The sequence below is a fragment of the Pygoscelis adeliae genome, unplaced genomic scaffold (assembly GCF_000699105.1).
Source record: "Pygoscelis adeliae isolate BGI_AS28 unplaced genomic scaffold, ASM69910v1 Scaffold354, whole genome shotgun sequence".
Taxonomy (NCBI): domain Eukaryota; kingdom Metazoa; phylum Chordata; class Aves; order Sphenisciformes; family Spheniscidae; genus Pygoscelis; species Pygoscelis adeliae.
In genome coordinates this window covers 930,401-949,565 of record NW_008824618.1, presented here as the reverse complement: position 1 = coordinate 949,565, position 19,165 = coordinate 930,401, and the positions used below count along the sequence as shown (strand labels likewise).

General features: G+C 37.7%; 1 protein-coding gene across 1 annotated transcript in view; it reads left to right on the top strand.

Annotated features, from left to right (window-relative positions):
- The window catches only part of WDR35 (WD repeat domain 35), a 49,172-nt gene extending 31,076 nt beyond the window's left edge, over positions 1-18,096 (top strand). Inside the window, exons 16-28 of the mRNA XM_009322377.1 lie at positions 862-971; positions 2,553-2,763; positions 3,345-3,425; positions 3,555-3,691; positions 7,015-7,218; positions 9,111-9,257; positions 10,475-10,607; positions 12,305-12,415; positions 13,541-13,705; positions 14,685-14,825; positions 15,629-15,785; positions 16,429-16,669; positions 17,767-18,096. Coding sequence (XP_009320652.1) covers positions 862-971; positions 2,553-2,763; positions 3,345-3,425; positions 3,555-3,691; positions 7,015-7,218; positions 9,111-9,257; positions 10,475-10,607; positions 12,305-12,415; positions 13,541-13,705; positions 14,685-14,825; positions 15,629-15,785; positions 16,429-16,669; positions 17,767-17,914 — 1,986 coding nt within the window. The 3' untranslated portion in view covers positions 17,915-18,096. The remainder of the gene's footprint in view (positions 1-861; positions 972-2,552; positions 2,764-3,344; positions 3,426-3,554; positions 3,692-7,014; positions 7,219-9,110; positions 9,258-10,474; positions 10,608-12,304; positions 12,416-13,540; positions 13,706-14,684; positions 14,826-15,628; positions 15,786-16,428; positions 16,670-17,766) is intronic.
- The last annotated feature ends 1,069 nt before the right edge of the window (positions 18,097-19,165 follow it).

The following is a 19,165-nucleotide window of genomic DNA, read 5'->3' as shown; positions in this document are numbered from 1 at the left end:
ATACAGTTGTGGAAAAAGTCAAAGATGAAAGGTGATTTATGCTGAGGATCTTAGGGGTGGCTTGTGGGGGGGGGTAAGAAATAAAGTTTGGACTACCTTAAAGTTTAGTATCAACTCATTTACAGCATAAGGGCTAAATGGTAGGTAAAATAAACTGGATATGTTGTTCAGTTTACAGAAACACCATGAGAAAATAGTGGCAGTGATCATTTCAGTCCAGGGATGTCAAACGCATTTTAGACTATTGGCCTGATAGTGTCTTGACACAGGGCATGGGTGTGTCATTTGGCAAAATAAAGATAAACCACATTGGTACTTAGATTTGTTTATTGTTACTCAAGCCTTTGAATGACCAGTATATTTTACAGCATTTACTTTTAAAGCTAGCTCAGGTCTTGAAGTAATTGGTGAGACTTGTTAGCATGCAGACAGCACTGCATGAACCCAGCTCTATTGCTTTCAGACCCGAGCTAGAACTGTCATATGGCACTGTTTAAGTGGATTTACCAGCATGGGACATGGATCTTCTCACTGTTCTCCTTTTTTGTCATGTAGACCATGTCTGAAGGTTCATGGAGAATTGTCAGACTCCTGAAACTGTTCTGTGGGCTGTATGTGGACTATGCCATTTGTTTTAACATCCCTGATTTAAGCAGATCTGTGAATTGTAGTGTCTTAAGAAAGTATCTTGTTTAAAGAGCAGAATTCAGAACTTTTAGGGTGATGACGTTCCCTCTCTCCACTTCTGCTCTGTCACTTATCCAAGAACTCTTTTGTCTAGGACAGCATATAAATAAAACCTTTTTAAAGAGTTTATGGGCAGAAAAATTGTCTCAATAAGCAAGTATTGCTTTTCTCTAGGGAAGAGAATCTGGCACTATTCAGAGATACACTCTTCCTAGCGTTGGTATAGTACAGAAGTATACCATGAACTGTCGTGCATATCAGCTGTCTTTGAATTGCAACTCCAGGTAAGTTACAGATCTGCTTCTAACGCAGGTATCTGATTTTAAAATAAACCACTACAATTTGTGAAAATACTAATTCTGTGAATTCTATGATTCTATAGTAATTATGTACTAATATTACTTAATATAAACTATTCATTAATTTTAGTTGTTATTAATGGCGCTTAACCATTTATTTATTAATTATTAATTACATCTGGCCAGTCATCAGATTGCTCTGAGAGACTGTGTTAGTAAAGCTCTCATGTTTTAAACTCTTTAGGGTGTGCGTGGGAAGCTTAAGGAAACATATGCATGAAAATATCTTTGTTTTATTAGATGAACCAAACATAAGCTTCCTGTGATCATGATGTGAATTGATGAAATTATGTCAAACTGAAATTTTATATCTCTAAGGCTTCTTTCTATTTCTATGTCCTTCTAATGCCTGGAAACTTTGTTCATCCCATGTTAATTTTCCATTGTTACAAGCTGTAGCTGGTGGCAATGCTTCTAGCAAGACTGGTTTTCCTAAGCTTCAGCTGTGTCAATACTGAAGTTGCTTTCTACTTAACAGCTATTTTTTTGCAAGAGAGAGCGCGAGAGTCTTGGCAGAAAGGGCAAAAATATGCTGACTAAAGAGGACTTGTAAGACAATTTTAATCACTTCAAAATAACTTTATAATTTCAAACAAAATTCATAATGCATGTGTAGACCGCTCACCTTTTTAGGTATAGACCAAAAATAGATTGCTTCACTTAAAAGGCAATGTGATCTAGTCAGAGCCACATTAGTTTTGTTTTGAACCCAAGCTGTTTCCTTCCTAAATGACTTTGTGCTAGTGAAAAAGGCTCAGATCCATAAGTGTTTTGAAGTTAATTTTCTAAATTGCTTTTAAAATTTTAATAGGGATTAAGGGTGTCTAAATACCTTTCAATATTTAGAAATGCTTTTAAAATGGCATTGTAGTAAATACAGGCTACTATGATTCACTAAAGACCTACGTAACTGGAAATTTTCAAATGTAACCCTTTAGAAATTGTGGTTTTCCCATATTTTAAATGACTTCAAAGATTAATTGGATTATACGTCATATTGTCTGGAAAAAACCTAAAGAATACCCTTTGTAGAAATATAAGAAATATTGTTTTAGAGACTAACAGTCTGCATCACCGTGCTGTCTTTTTAATTTAAGATTCGCTTCATTGCCTCCTAGTAAATAATGAAAAACAACTCTGGTTGTTAATTTTAGACTCTGTCAAGAAAAGTTTGGCGAGGGGCAGAACCTGCAATTTACTCAACTTGGTATCTGAAGTACTAAGGATCTTCAAAATGCTGGATGAAAAATGGGCATACTCCAGAACCTTTGCAGGGCCAGATCCTGTATGAGCAGATGAAAAACTTCTTTCCATGTCTCTGGTCTCTCTCTGCTGTGCAGATAAATGAAAACCACATGCATCTCACTGAATCTATGGAATTATACTGGTATTAGAGTAGAAGGGAAATTTGGCCTGAGTGTGCCAGTTTAGGGAATTATTTCAGTTTTACAACCTTGAACAGTATTATTTAGCTGTCTTATTTTTTCTTTCTTTGTTTTTCTGTAGTCGTGTTGCCATCATAGACCTTTCAGGTGTTTTGACTTTCTTTGACTTGGATACACGGGTAGTAGACAGTACAGGACAGCAAGTGATAGGTGAGCAGCTGAAACTGGAACGCAAAGATGTCTGGGATATGAAATGGGCCAAAGATAACCCAGATTTGTTTGCAATGATGGAGAAAACAAGAATGTATGTTTTCAGAAACTTGGATCCGGAGGTAAATACTAACATATGTAAACTACTCATTTTACAATTTGCTCATAAGTTAATGGCTCTATGTTGAATAGTATTATTCTTGTGCTTACCGTTCAGTTAGGCAAGTGTTTATATAAATAAACTTGCTTCTGGAAATCTCAAAATCTTGTCAACTAATGTGGGAATGTTGTTTAGGAACAAATAAGTAAAATGAACTATCAGCCATGGAAAGATAAAAATGCTGTCATGTTTTTTGTAAATATGAGATATTTTCAGGAGCGTATTTTTTGTATGCTTTGGAAAATATAAACACAATTTTAGTAAAGATATTTGTAAAACAGTTCAGTTGAATCTAAATATTGGCAGGTGTTACTTCATCTCTTTCTCATAATTCAGTTATAGAAAACATGAGGATTTTTAATTATGTCTGTGTATATGGAATTGTCAATAATGTTAATGATTTTAGTATTTGTTTCCTGTTGGAAATGCAATTAAATCCTAGTTTGCAGAAGAAGAAAGTCTCTTTGTGTATACCTAACAGATTTGGTTAGGATTTAATCAGACAATACAAGTTCATTCCTCTGTAACTTCTTTAACTTTAAGGAACCTATACAAACTTCTGGATATATTTGCAACTTTGAAGATTTAGAAATCAAGTCTGTTCTTCTGGATGAAATACTAAAGGTAAGTATAATTAATTTTATTTCGTACGAAAAATTGGTGTCTGTCTTAGACACCTACTGTTCAAATCATTATGTTGGGTGAAAATAAGTGACATGGAATAAAATTATGTTTCTTTATCCATTATGTTAGAATCCTGAACATCCTAACAAAGACTACATCATCAATTTCGAGATTCGGTCATTACGAGACAGTCGAGCATTGATTGAAAAAGTTGGCATTGCAGAATCTTCCCAATTCATAGAAGATAATCCGCATCCCAGACTTTGGTAAAATTTCTTTATAAGCCCACTTTGTTTAAATTTGTGTTCTTTTGTATTCTTTCCCTGTTCAGACAGATCTAGTATTAAAGTACAAAACCTCAAATCAAAACCAGCCAGTATACACTTTAAACAGAATCATTGAAGAAAAAAAAAAAGATTGCAGTGCTCAGCTGCAATCTGAAGGGCTGCTATTCTAACTGAGAACGTCTCTTCATTGGGCTGAATCATCTCCAAAGGAGTATTGCAGCATTGAGGGAGGGCCCAAAGAGAGTCTTGTAGTCTCCTGCTTGCCTGGCTCCCCACCTCTTTTGCAGTTGGCATGTTTGGGCAGTTTCAAGCTGTGTGGTGTTATGATTTCCCAGAATGCAAGAAAGTGAGGTTTTTGTTCCGGGGCATTTGAGAATTCGTGTTTCAGGAGATGCTGAGCAAGTGTTCAAGACTCCCCAGCAGCCATCTTAAAAAAGAACTTGGGGCCAGTGCTTCCCCAGGCTCCTAGTTCTTGAACCCAAAAAAGTGGGCTGTTGTTAAATTGGAACTCTGTGATTTTATGTATGTTGTAGTACCTAGAACGGAAGGCATGCTCTGTGTGTGTCGTGGTTTAACCCCAGCTGGCAACTGAGCAACACACAGCCGCTTGCTCACCCTCACCCCCCGCCCTGCCCTGCTGGGACTGGGGAGAGAATTGGAATAGCAAAAGAAAGAAAACTCAAGGGTTGAGATAAGAACAGTTTAATAATTAAAATAATAATTATTTGTAATGTAAAGGAAAACAACGAGAGACAAAGAGGGGAACAAAACCCAGGAAAAATAAGTGATGCAACCGTTCAACACCCAGCTGGTCCCTGAGCAGTGGTCACTGCCCCCGACTGATTCCCCCCAGTTTATGTACTGAGCATGACGTCCCATGGCATGGAATGTCCCTTTGGCCAGTTGGGGTCAGCTGTCCTGGCTGTGCCCCCTCCCAGCTTCTTGTGCACCTCCAGCCTTCTCAGTCGGTAGAGCATGGGGAGCTGAAAAGTCCTTGACTAGTGTAATCAGTACTTAGCAACAACTGAAACATTGGTGTGTTATCAACATTATTCTCATCCTAAATCCAAAACACAGCACTGTACCAGCTACTAGGAAGGAAATGAACTCTATTCCAGCTGAAACCAGGACAGTGTGTCACGGTAGTGGGTATAAGGTACTGGCTCAGGACACCTTTTTGCTTTATGCTGTATAAGCCCCAAAATGCAGTGCTCCCTGCTTTCAGGGGTGAATCTAAAGGAAACAAAAAAGCTGGCAGAAAGCTAACTTTAAGTTGGTTAAGTTAAAATTCAAGTTGGTCATAAGTTGAGAGGGTATTTATTTGTTTATATATTTTATAGTGAACCTTGATGACAAAGAGCTTAAAACCCAGTAAAGGGAACACATTAGAATGATAACAAGGTAAGAGCAGTTGACTAACCTTGGAACATTTTGGACAGGCCATAAAGGACAGAAGTGAGAAGGGGTGGGTACGTTAATCATGTTATGATGCAGCCTCTCAGAAGTAATCTGAGAAAAGGAGATGCTGGCGTGTTTACACTAAACATGGACTCAGCTATTAAACTAAACTTGAAAAGCCTGCACAGCAAACATGTAAGGGTAAACCTGTGAAAACAGGAGTTCTGGAAATCTGTTTAATATCCTGTGTCGTGAGGGCTGGAAGAGTAAATGCATCAGTAGATAATTTAATGAAAAGTCAACAGCAGAAACTAAAATTTCATTGACAAGTTACTTGTTGAATGATGCCAATTCTCTTTAACTCTCTGGACATTGTTTCTCTATCTGTACCTTTCTTTAGTAATTTTGGCTCTGTTTTGAAGCTAACTGATTTCTTGCAGTATTGGATGTTTGGCTTGCATCGAGGGGGGTTGAGAGTTCTCTGTTAATTCTGACAATTCGGAGGGGAATTTAGAATTGCTGAAAGACTGGCCAAGACAACTTGCTTTAAAAGTTTGTCCCAAAAAACACTCCTTGCTATCCAGTTGTGCTTTCTTCTCCAGAACGTACATTCTGAAAAACAGGATTTGATAGCTACATGTTGAAAGTTTCTTTAATAGTACTGTAATTTTATTAGTTTGAGTATGTAGGGTAAAATGTTTGTTTTGCGAGTCTTCATTTTTACTAACGTCTCGAACTAGCTGAAGATTTTTTGAGTTTTGAAGTCGTTCATGCTTTTTGCTAGTACCATCTATTTATTGAATATAAAATGACTATTAGTTTTGAAAGTCTGCCGTGGTAAAAGTTTTGTATCATAAAATCACAAAATATATGTCAAATGCTGTTCACCTTGCTCCAAAATTTCCATGAACTTAATCTTTGTTATGCAAAGAAACACATGATATGTCACATATTTATACAGAAGAGATGGATTAGAAGTGCTGGATATAAAGCAAATGCATTCTAGATCAGAATGGGACAGTGCCCTTACTGCTAGAACGCAATAAACATGATGATGTGTGTTGCAGATCAATTAAATTTGCCATACTGTTTTTCTCTTGGTTTCATTGATGTCAGTGATGAGCACTTGAGTTGAAGTGATAGTAACCTTCTCAAATTGATTCAAAAATACTGAGTTGATACTGCCTAAGCATGGCTTAGGTCACTGAATACAGGAATAATATTATTGGTTTTGTCAGTGCCCTACTGCACTGACTTTGTTTTACAATGTCAATCAGCCAGTCTAAGTTTACGTAGCCTTATTTTTGCAGAAAATTCTAGAGCTCATTCAAGCACCTGATGGACGTAAGTTGGCCTGAAGGTGGAAATTCTCTATTTGCAGAACTAACCAATGGGGCAGTACCAGTCCAAGGTTTCCTTAACTGCTCTGCTTTTCCAGACTGCTGTCCTAACTGGACAGGGAACATTCAGATGGATTAGAAGGATAACTTATTCTTCATGGCCAATTTAGTTGGAGGCCTTCGGATTGAGGCTGCCATCAAGGCTTGAAGTTATGATATATGCATAGATAAAAATATCTAAATGGAACTGCATTGAGACCAGCAACACATTTCACATAAGACAATTGCAATACTCAAACCCTGCCCATTCCTCCCAAGCCAGTGTCCATTTGAACAGCTGAACAAAAGAATATTAGCAATTATTTAAACATCTTTACCTGAGCAAGTACTGGACAAATCACAGAATGTACTGGGGATCAATATACAACTGAATTAAGATTAGTTAGTAAACAATACAATTGCAGTAACTTGAATGTCTTCTTTAAATAATGACTAGTTAAATGGTTCCTCATTTAATTTACTTTACAGCTGCTTTTCCATCTATTACATTTGTTTTTCACACAGGCGTCTCCTGGCTGAAGCTGCTCTTCAGAAGCTGGATCTGCAGACTGCTGAACAAGCTTTTGTACGTTGCAAAGATTATCAAGGTATTAAATTTGTGAAGCGTCTAGGCAACCTGCAGAGCGAGTCAATGAAGCAAGCAGAAGTGGCAGCCTATTTTAGCAGATTTGAAGAAGCTGAAAGAATGTATCTGGATATGGACAGAAGGTAATGGCATGTAGTCATCTCAGCAGCAAATAAAGAAAAAGAGTCTGGGGGGAAAAAAAAAAGCTTGCCTTAATAAGACCTGGCTGTTTTAACACTGAAAACTCTTTACCAGTTTCTGGAAAGACAGAAAAGGATCAGATGGAGAGAATTTTGTTGTATCCATAGATAACCAATTTTATATGTAAATCAGCGCATTCCAAACTGCAAACCTCAGCTGCTCTAGGTAGTGCTGTGCTTCATAGATGTTTTTTCGCAAGTATTTTGTCGGTATTTCAACTGGGATTCCAAAAATACAAACAAACAGTCTTAACTAATGTTTAATTTATGTACTGTTGCTCTTAGCTAGTAGCCAAGAACACATTCTTTCCAATTACATATACAAACAACAGAGTTTTTAATGAACTGTAATCTCTGGAGAGACAGAAAGGACTCTGGATGAAATTGTGGACCAATCAATGGAATTTTTGCTCGGGAATGAAAACAAACAAAGCAAAATTACAATAGTACTGGGAAATATAAATTAACACTAAGTAATTAGCTAGAGCACTGTCTTTACTGAAAAAGCAGCAGTTGTACAATGTAGCCTGTAGGTGGTGGTCAAAGATGGAGAAGCATGAATCACTTGTGCACATGTGAAATTTTTAAGCTTTGATTAATGGAGCCATGAAAAAAAGTAGGGAATGATGGAGAAAAAATTATTTCTTCTTTCATGCTGTAAGAATGAGAAACCTTCCTCTTCTCTAGTAAGGACGGGGGGGGGGAGGCAGGAGCTGGGGAGAGATACATGTTAGAGCCTGGTAATGGAAAACTTTCTTGCACATATTAATTAGCCAATGGAATTATGCTGGTTTGGAGAGGTGGACTGCCTCATAAGCACTTCAGTCGCACTGCAACACCAATTTTTAGATATGGCATATTCCTTTCCACATGGCTGAAGAAAAATCTGGCCGTTATAGGATTGTAGAAGTCAGAGATGTAGTTGTTTTTTTTACTGGTTTCTTCAACAGTAGAGCATCTTCTCCAGCTACAAGAATATGGGAATTCTGTATTGACTTTATGTGTCTCCTCACCACTAGAAAAATCTTGATGACGACCTACCATAAATCAGGCTGAAATAAATCTATTTTTCAAATACAATTTTAAATTTTTTAGATAGATGCTCTTATTTAGTTGACTGCATTGACTTGCTATTGCCTTCCTTAACTCGCTTGTAGGTTTAGGGCATTTTTAAATGAAATGTACAGATCTCTCCCGTTTATTTTCTATGCACCTGCAGAATTACTTCTATATGAAGTAATATAGAATTACTCTATATGGTGGAAAAAACATGCCAGACAGACACACGGTGGGTCATATGTATGCATGAATAATAAAAGGAGAGACTACTTCCGAATCCTTTCTCCTTCATCCAAAGTCTTCTTGAATCTGAAAGAGAAGTCTCTGAAAGCCATTTTATTATATCTCAGCTTTAGCCTCCATTATTCGTATTCCTTGCTCCTTGGCCTTTCCCCTCATCTGCCTTCTGCTTTTAGCCTTTTGCAGCTGCTGCCATCTATTGTAGTGGTCAGCAGTGAAAGACAAAGAATGCTATACAGAATAAGAGGAAACCTGAAGTAGCATCAGCCGACTAACTGTCTTGCCAGCTGCTCATTTAACTCCTCACAACAGAGTATGGGTAATAGGGAAGTGTGTACATATGGTATAACCTGTGAGCTCTCTGAGTATTTGCTTTTACGGAATACCATTTAAATTGTAAACAAGAGATCTGGGATCATTGTGATACCTGCAATGTAGGTTATGAACATGAAAATACTTTTGGATGCTTTTCTCAAGGTTTTTGTTAGCTGTTTTATTGTCTTTGACTTTTTCCTGCTATCTTCTGTTTATGTTAGAGATCTTGCCATTGGACTACGGATAAAACTGGGAGATTGGTTTCGAGTATTGCAGCTATTGAAAACTGGCTCGGGTGATTCAGATGATGCCCTTCTTGAACAAGCACACAATGCTATTGGAGATTATTTTGCAGACCGTCAGAAATGGTATGTTCTGTAGAGGACCTAATAAGAAGGAAATTACAAAGGAAATGATAAAACTCATGACAAGACATAATTTATGAGAGACAGATGTCAGGAAAGTCAGGATGCAATACATGCAATAATTTTGGAATGATGTGATTTAGCTCATATCTTTATGGTTCCATCGCTGCATGTACCTTTAAACAAAGAGCTGTTGATCAACTATCTAAAGAATGAAGTGATAAAAATCTCAGTTTTGCCAGAAGACTGTTTGCTTCAAAGGCAGTGGCGGGGGAGAAATACCTATACAGTTGTACTAGGCTGGATATAGAAAGTATTAAAGAAAAAGAAAATCAGTTAAAAAAAAAAAAAGTAGGAGAGAATTATTAAACATCAGTGAATTTCAAAAGTAACCACAAACTTTCTAGAGTGCTTAAACCCACAAATATTTGAAAAGGTCCAGAGTTCTCTGTGATCTGGATCCGTCTCCAAACTGGGCACCCAAGGAAGATTTTAAGAACAGTGCACGCATGTAATGGTATTTCTCCAGAACACATTTTGCAGTCAGGTACTTACTGAGCCAGAACTGACATCTTCCTAGTTAATAACTTGAAGAAAAATTTTCTTTCATGAACTTTTCTTATTGCCTTCTAAGCCTATGTAAACTTTTAGCATCCAGAACACTCTTGTCTCATGGAGTTCCACAGCTCCGCTATGTATTGCAATTACCCAAACTGTATTATCGCAAAGAACTTGGGTCCCAAAGCAGTTGAAAACTTGTGATTAGATTTTGCAAGTTGATTTTTAGATGCTTTAGGTAACTTTGGAGAATGGTCTTGGAGATCTTAGTGCTTGTGTTTTAAAAAATGGAGGCACAACAGTAAAGCCCTTTTCTCAAAGTTTAGTTGTAAGTTGCTGTCCATTGTCAGCCGTGATCTGTGCAGATGTGGGAATACAGTTTTAAGATTCCTTGACTTCATAACCTTATGCTAGTCAGAGAATCAATCTTGCTACTACTTCAATATAATGATCTCTGAAAACTAAAACTTTTAGTGCATTTTAGAAAAACAGTGATATTCTAGGTACAAAAGCTCTCTCAAGCAAAGTTACCTGTTTAAAATAATGTCATTTTAAATTTACAAATGCAAAAGTACGTAAACAAAAGTACATAAACTAAGCACATATAAACACAATGAGTGTTTATATATCAGAAGCCACCACATTTCTTTTTTTCTTATTAGGTTAAATGCTGTACAGTACTATGTACAAGGACGAAACCAGGAACGTTTAGCTGAATGTTACTACATGCTAGAGGACTACCAAGGACTGGAGAATCTAGCTAACTCGCTTCCGGAGAATAATAAATTGCTCCCTGTAAGCAAAAAGCACCTTTGTTTTTCATTGCCTTATGCTCAACTATTTATTTAAAATTTCCCATCTTGGAAGGGTTAAGAAAGAAAGGGAGAAAGAATGCAGTATAAGACCTACTCACTTAAGCCTAATGATGTTACTTTGGTATTGATCTCCACTGTTGTTGATTACTGTTGTTTTCATACTCCATCATTCTTCCTTGCCCTTATTATCCAGGTTCCCCAGAAAGACCTGATTATTCATCACACTTTATGGCCACATGACTAAGTCATAATTCACTGCTTCCCTCCCCAAATTGTGGCATTTCTCTCTAAAATAGCTATGCTTCACTGAGAAGTCACTCCTCATGGCTGGACACTTATTTTCGCTTTCATTTTATCACCTAGTCTACACTGGGGTTTTTTTTCCCCAAATTCTTCCTGGTTGCTTATCCCTGGTTTAACTTCTTACTCCATCCGCAACAAGCTACCATGTGAGATTGTACTTCACTCGTAAGAGAGAAGCAACAATACACTTCATTGATATGAAACAGTGAGTTAATAAAGTTCAATGGTAAATGCAGCAGTGGTTTAACAAGATTCGATGGCAAGGTACGCTTGATTATTTACTGCATAGAAGACAGGGTCAGACAGAACTGTCAGGGAGACCCTCCCATTGAGTCATGAGGTTCAGAAAGGACCCCCTTGCTTTCTAAACTCCTTCTCAGAGAGGAGTCTAGGTCCAGCTGGATCCAATCCTAGTCCCGGACTTGGTCAACGGTTTATGTCTAAGGGATTATATATGTGCAATCAATCCTTTATATCACTTAGCTAAGATTTCAAAGTTTAGCATGCTATTAGTCACTTACCGAGGATCTGTTGCGGCAAGGAGTCTCTCAACCTCAAGGAGTAACCTTGAGAGCGTCCCTACTCAAGGGGAGATCCCGCCGTGCAGCCCACCGCTGTGCAGGAGAGCTCAACGGGCCCTGGGCTGTCCACTATTCATAGAGTAAGATGATTGACTTATAGTCATATTTGCATATCAGCAAGTCGTTTGAGTCACTGCTCCAGGCAGCCCTTGGCTACTGTGTTGCCATCCATCCCCAAAGTCCCGCATAACCTGGATGCAGCCACAACGACCCCCACTGGTGGTCATTGCTTACGCAGGGCAGGGGGAGCACACCGCCCCATAGCTCTGATGGGAATGCTAATGTACAATGAAAATTGAAGATACTCTGCTGAAAGGAGGGAAAGTAGGTGGTATAGCCTGAAATAACATACTAAGTAATAGCTAATTTAAAACTATCATATGATTGATTAATCCAAAATTCTTGAAAAATGCAAAACATGCTCATTTAACTCCATTTTCAGTTGTTTGAACAAAGCAAGACAAAGCACTTTCTTTTTAAGCTCTAATAGCGAAGTTTTGTGAAGTACTCTGAATAAGAAAAACACAGTCCTTCCGGTATGATGTGATTTGAAAGAAAATTTTTTAAATAGCTTTTTTTTTTTTTTAAATTTAGAAGCAGTGTGTGAAAGTAGCACGCTGTTCTAAAGATTTACAACAGTGCGTCTTGTCTTCACAGAAACCATGAAGCAAACCACCCCTTTCCCCCGACTTCTTGGAATTAAATTAAACGAGAATACAATAGTATTGCAGTTGCTACGCAACGTACTAAAAATCTGGAAGTGAATTTAACACGGTGCTGATGCTTTTTGCAGGATATAGCTTATATGTTTGTAAGAGTGGGGATGTGTGAACAAGCTGTGTCGGCCTTTCTGAAATGTAATCGACCAAAGGATGCGGTAGATACCTGTGTACATCTCAACCAGGTAAAACAGCAGTAGATAATCTGCTTTACCGATACCAATTTAACAGCGAGATTTCTATCCTAATGCCCAGTTAAATATGAGTCCTTGTTAAGTGTCTGATGATTCGTCATGATTTCTGGAAAAGTCATACTTCAGTGCTTAAGCCAGTTATCTGAAATTGGGATTACACCATTGCAGGGACAAAGCTACGTGCAGCAGTGCTACTTCTGCATGTGTGTGCGTGTTAAGCATGCTCAGCACACAGACATTTGTGGCCTTTGTAGAGCCAGGCTGTGCTGGCTCCTGATGGAATGGGAGGAAGACTGGAAAGCTTCTGGCTGCTCATTTTCCACATCCCCCTCCTTCCTTGTACAGATGCAAATGTATTTGTGGCTGCATTAGGATGTAGCTGGAAAAGAAGGGATCTGAAAAATGATCTGTATGTTTACAGCTAGAGCTGTTCCCCAGTATGATTTACCTGTGCAAATGTTTGTGTCAACACAAATACGAGAGAAATTGGGGATGGCTATGAGGAACTTGATGTATGGGAATGGCAGGACTGGCTAGTGCTGGTTTTATGTGAACAATTTCCTAGTTTATGGATCTGAAGGGCTATTAGGTATGAGATTTCAGCTAAGTTTCTCAGTCCCGCCAAACTTTTGATCTGGAGCAAACACAGTAGCCAAACTGTTGAAGATCAGGAAAATTCACAGACAAAATGAGATGTATAGAAGGATAAGTAAAGTGTTATTGTTTGTGCCTTAAGGTTATGGGCTGAAGTCTTCTTTTAGACATGCTTTTCAGAGTCTGGGTTTTAGTAATATCGGAAGTGTTGAAATCCACGTGTCCAGCTATGAGCAGCAATGAAGTGATTTTGTAAAGCTTTTACCAAAGCAGAAGCAACTGCTTTCTATGTGGTTTTGGACGGAGGTCCAGCATTTGTTTCACAGGCCTGCTGTATCACATGATTGGCAATGATGTTAGCATTTGTATTCTCTTGCTTTTTACTTTAATTTTATAGTAGCCTGGTTCTAAATGGTGATGAAGTATTGCACACAAGTGTTGCAAACTATTCATGGATAACCAGTTTGTTCTGAGAATGTATTTGAAAAAATGAGGTTGATAATTGTCTGCTTTCGTTTCTAGTGGAATAAAGCTGTGGAGCTGGCTAAAAATCACAATATGAAAGAGATTGGATCCTTGTTAGCCAGATATGCAAGTCATTTACTGGAAAAGAATAAAATCCTTGATGCTATAGAACTCTATCGTAAAGCCAATTATTTCTTTGAAGCTGCTAAGCTCATGTTCAAGGTATTGCAGGTTTTATTTTTATGTCAAATAACTGGGTTTTATTTCCATGCTACTTTTATTTTCTTGGGGTTATTTTACTGTTAACAATATCCAGGCAATAAGCAGATGTCATTATACAGGATACTGCAAAGTTGAATCCAACTCCTAAGTTCAGGTATCTCTATCTGAAATAGTTATCCTGGATGTCCTCTGTAGCCAGTGGAGAGGAGACTTTCAGGACACAAGCCATCAGATTTATTTTGGGACTTTCACTTCAGAATGAGATGAACTGCACCTCAGAAAAGGTCCTGTTGCCCTGCATTGCCTAGTAAAGGAGTATAGCAGACCGGCCTGGGTGCAATGTCCACATCATTTTATCTCCTTTATTTTTAAAAATAGCGATGTCATTAACTAAAGTTAAATTTTGGTATTTCTTCAATTGGTACCTTCAATTAGAAACTGCTGTGGTGTGCTTTTAAGATAAAGATGTTGCTTAGATTTGGTTTGGCTGCAGAGATTTTTGTACATAGCTTATAAAGTCTGTAAGTGATATGTAATTTTTACAGCAAATATTTATAGTTTTATATATACACACACACACACACTTTCAAAAGCCATTCTTCTTTTCTGGGAAAACCACCAGACCTTATTGAAAGCTCTGTATTTCTTAAACTTCAGTGTTTAAAAATCGCTATTTTTTAGTTTATTTTTATATTAAGTCAATAGACTCATACATGGTTACACTGATTTATCCTTCCTGAGAATCTGGCTTTATATATTTGTTAGCTAAATAAATATAGAATAATGTGCATTCTTCACTTTGACATTTTCATTTATAGTTCTGTTTGCAGTGTAAATTATATTTCAAATGCAGCATCATTTTTTGGCATGATTTCCTAGGTTTGTACAAGCATGCAATTGTCCAAGAGAATGAAGCGACTCTTCTAAGATTTTTTTTTTTTTTAAATCTATATTAAATTTCTTCATTTTGTTTTTTAAGATTGCAGATGAAGAGGCAAAGAAAAGGACGAAGCCTTTGCGAGTTAAAAAGCTTTACGTATTATCAGCCTTACTTATAGAACAGTGCCATGAACAAATGCAAAATGCACAACGGGGAAAAGTTAAAGGAAAAAGTTCAGAGGTAGAGTGTCTTTTTTTGTTTTTTCTTTCTGAATTCTGGTATGTGCTACCTAGTCAGAATAAAGCAAGCTATCTTCATGTGAGGCTATTATGTCTTTTTTTAATAACGTTTTTTCCTGCTAAGAACAAAGCTTTCCTTAAAGCAAGTCTTCCATGAAAACATATTGTTGAAAGTATTATTTTAAAACATTTAAATCATATGTATTAATAGATGTTTTTCTTCCTAAGTTTAATGTGTTTTTCTTAATGTTTTCACTATAACAATGAAAATCATACTAAGAAACTCCAGATATTTTTTTTTTCCTGCAAGACTCTCACTTTCCTGTCATTTAGGAGTAAGTATCAATCCCAAAGAGAGATCTGTGATTAGATTAAGCTATGTTGGCTGTAATTTAGCAGGGAGACGGCTCCAGATATGGAGAAAGCAAATGGAAGAATTTTTTTTTTTCTGCTCATGCTTTCATCTTCATATGCACAAATGAAATAGTTTAAACAAAGTTTTAAGAGATCTGGTGTTGAAATGCAGTATTAATCCAAACTATGAACCAGGCTGCAGATGTGCACAGCATATATTTGTACACATGTATATGATATTTATCTTTGAAAATCTGCACCATATGTTCTGCCTATGCACTGTATAAAATACCTAACAATGTTCACTTTAGGTCTGTGTATTTATATCTTCCCTAGTTAACACAGACAGTGGTGTAATCACCAAGTACAGAAAAGTTCTTTTCATATATCCCCATTTCCTGCTATATCTGTTTTGTATAAAAATTACTTGTGATACTGCTTTGTTTTCAGACTGCTTCAGCTTTGGCTGGTTTGCTAGAAGATGATGTTCTTTCTTCAACTAATCGCTTTGCAGACAATGCTTGGCGAGGAGCTGAGGCTTACCATTTTTTCATACTTGCACAAAGACAGCTCTATAAAGGTTATGTAGATGCAGCACTTAAAACAGGTAGGACTTCATTTTTAACCCTGTAAAGAAACTGTTCTAATTTTACAGACCTGCACAGCACATAATTTCATTTATAGTTGGCACATTTTTCTATTCTTGCTAGATCCATGGAATTTAAAACAAAACCATATAACGAATTGAATATGGCTGTAGTCAAGATACCTGGAAAGTATTTTCTTGGACACAATGCAAATCTAACTTACCAAATATTACCTGGTTAAATTGGACAATCTCTGTAGATGTTGACTGTTTTGTTTCTTTCTTTAAATTATAAGGCAAGCCTGAATTCACATCAGACCTCCCTGTAGAGCTTCATAAAAAATTTGTGGGAGTTAGAGAAGCGAATAGTGCCCTATACTTCATCCAAGTAATGAAGGTCCATTTCAAATACTTCTAACATGTTTAAAAAAAAAAAAGTCTCAAAAAGACACTTTTAATTTCCCCGTCAAATCCCCTTATTTTCATTTATATTTAAAAGGTGTTGAACCATGCGTGTTTCACAGTCATGTCAACGAAAAGACTTTGGTTCATTATGTCCAATTTGTAAGATTAATACTGTCTACTAGTAGCAAATATTTCATATAGATGCTTGCACTTCTCAGAAGACATGTAATTTCATCGGATTTTTTTTTCCATTTCTTAGCTCTTCATTTGCGAGATTATGAAGACATTATCCCTGCAGTTGAAATCTATTCCCTCTTAGCACTCTGTGCATGTGCAAATAGAGCATTTGATATTTGTTCAAAAGCCTTTGTTAAACTAGAATCCTTGGAAACTCTTAGGCCAGAGCAGAGGCAACAGTATGAAGACCTTGCTCTAGAGATATTCACGAGACATTGTCCGAAGTACAATAAAAAATCTGATCTGGATGACGTTCTTGAGAGGTGGGTTTATATTTATACAAGACTGTAATACTACTACCATTTTTTTCTGCTATTGTCTGTATTTTGGGTTTTAGCAGGTTTTGTGTGACCAAGTTAATTAGGTGCTTTGCTGCTTAAACCAAACACTGGGCAAGAATGAGGCAGGTGTTAGCAAGTTTGCAGAAAGGGTCATACAACACTTTTTTATTTGGGAGAATAGACACTGACTGTATTCGAGGAACTGGGCATAAAGATACAGCTTCATCTTAATTTGAAATGCATGTGGACAGAGCACAGGAGCTCTAGGACCTTTGATAAGGTGTCACGTGCCATTAAAGTAATAACGTTACTGTTTGCATCACCATTGTGGCGTCATGCAGACGCCAACAAGTGAATGTTTAACCATCATTAACCAGTAAGTCTCCAGTGTTTTGTGAATTACCTAAATCTACATGGTGTGAGAAGATGAATATGTCAAGTGAAAGAATTAGAATATGAAGGGCACGCTTAAGGGGCAAGTCCTTGGAGTGGCTGTACTCACGATGGTGTCTTTGACATATGTTTCCTGCTAACAGCATGGCATTTGTGAGTATGGAAATTGATTTGATTGTGAATCAACTTTCTTTTTCATGAATAGGATTTTAACCTGTCTTGTTTGATTTTACTGTGCAGATGTACTGAATCTCACTAGTGGCTTTCATATTGACTCTTCAGAGGAATATATGTAATAGTAGTGCAGGTGTCTAATTGGACCTTACCTTTATATGGCCTTCACTGCTTCTTTTCACTTAATCTTTTCGATCTGCTGGTCCTGATTTGTTGACTGTATGGTTCTGGGGATGCGCATTCTGTTGTGTGAAGATTTACATACTTGGCTATGTTAACAGTGAAGTGTTACATGATTTAGTAACTTCTAATCAAAAAGTGGTGCACATCTGAATAGAGAAGCAGTATTTTACAGATAAGCATCACAAGTTTTGTAATTAGCTGTAGGCACACAATCAGGTATTTATGCTGTTTTGCAAATTTCTACAAAACAAGTCTTCGTTGCTATTTTAAAACCATGTTTTTATTCTTTCAGCTTTATTTACTTTTTCTTTTTTTTTTTTTTTAAATAGTGGAGATGGGAAACTTCCTGTATGTGTTGCAACAGGAGACCCTATCCTGGAGTATCGATTCTGGATGTGCAGTGTATGTAAGCATTGCATGAAAGCCAAAGAAGCAAGCAATTACAACTTCTGTCCTCTGTGCCACAGTACGGCATAGCAGAGGATAAAGGACTGTTTATCCTCATATCTGTTATCCCTCCTAAAAATACTCTCTAAAATGTTACCGATGTACTATATTTTAAAATACAGCTTATGTACTGTATTGTAACAGCTAGTGCCACTGTTAGGGAAACATTTAAAAAAACCCAAAAAAACCCACAAGAGAAACCTCTACTGGCTCTATTTATGTGAAGAAATTGCTGTGTTAATAGACTCAGGGTTTTTTTGTTAAATTTTAACAAAGTTTTAAAGTAAAAGCATTCTTTTCTAACTGTAAATTGAGCCTAGTTTCAAACCCATGCAAATTGAATGTAGGTTCATCTTAATATGTTTTACTCTGAGCAAGCTCCATTATTTTTTTTTGTTTTTGTAATTCCATAGGAAATTATTGCGTTTTCTCAAAACTCACAATTTTTTGAAGGAAGTAATTCCCGACTGGAAATAATGCCACGGTAGTTGCGATATTATTATTGTATACGTTTTTCTACTACTGTTTTACTAGAGCGATGGTACCAGTTTAGGCATAGATCTGTGCTCTTTTCTTTGGCCAAGTGTATTTAAACCCACCACAGCAATAAAGGGCTTGCAGACATTTAGCCATCGGTGCCGTTGGTCTGCATCTGGGTTCTTGAGCTTTGGTGATGTCTTCAACCAGTTAAGGAGACCTCCGTGAACCTTCAAACTGGGATCTGGCAATGAGCTATTTTTTTAAGTAGCTTGAAGAGAGCAGCTGACATCTGTTCAACAGATTTCAAGAGCTGAACTGCCATCCGTGTTACGCGCGAAGGTTTGGAGAACGCTGTTTTACTGAGAACTGCGCTGTTCGGTTTCACCGCCGGACTGGAGGCTCTGCTCTGGAGGTGCTGCAGGTCCTCGCTCCAGGCTCCCAGCTTTCCCCAGGCCCAGCCAGCGCTTGGCAGCCGGGCAGCAGCCACGGGCCTCGACGTTCACGTTGTGCAGCAGGACGTGAGGCCTCTCCTGCGCCGCCTTTCAGGGCACGTAACGCCTCTCGCCTGAACTTAGGCCAGGTCAGAATAAACCCCATTTTGTATGGAAAATATTAAGTATTAGTAAGCGTTTTTTTCCTGCCCTGGTATTTGAGCTTCTTTGTTCCTTCGTAGAAACGTGTTATCGGAGGGCTGCGCCAGCGACGCCATTCCGCGCTCCACCAGCAGGACCGGCGGGGGGGGTCCGGCTACCAGGCAGGGCCCTTCGTCCGCCCCCTTCACGGCTCTCCCGGCGGGCGCCC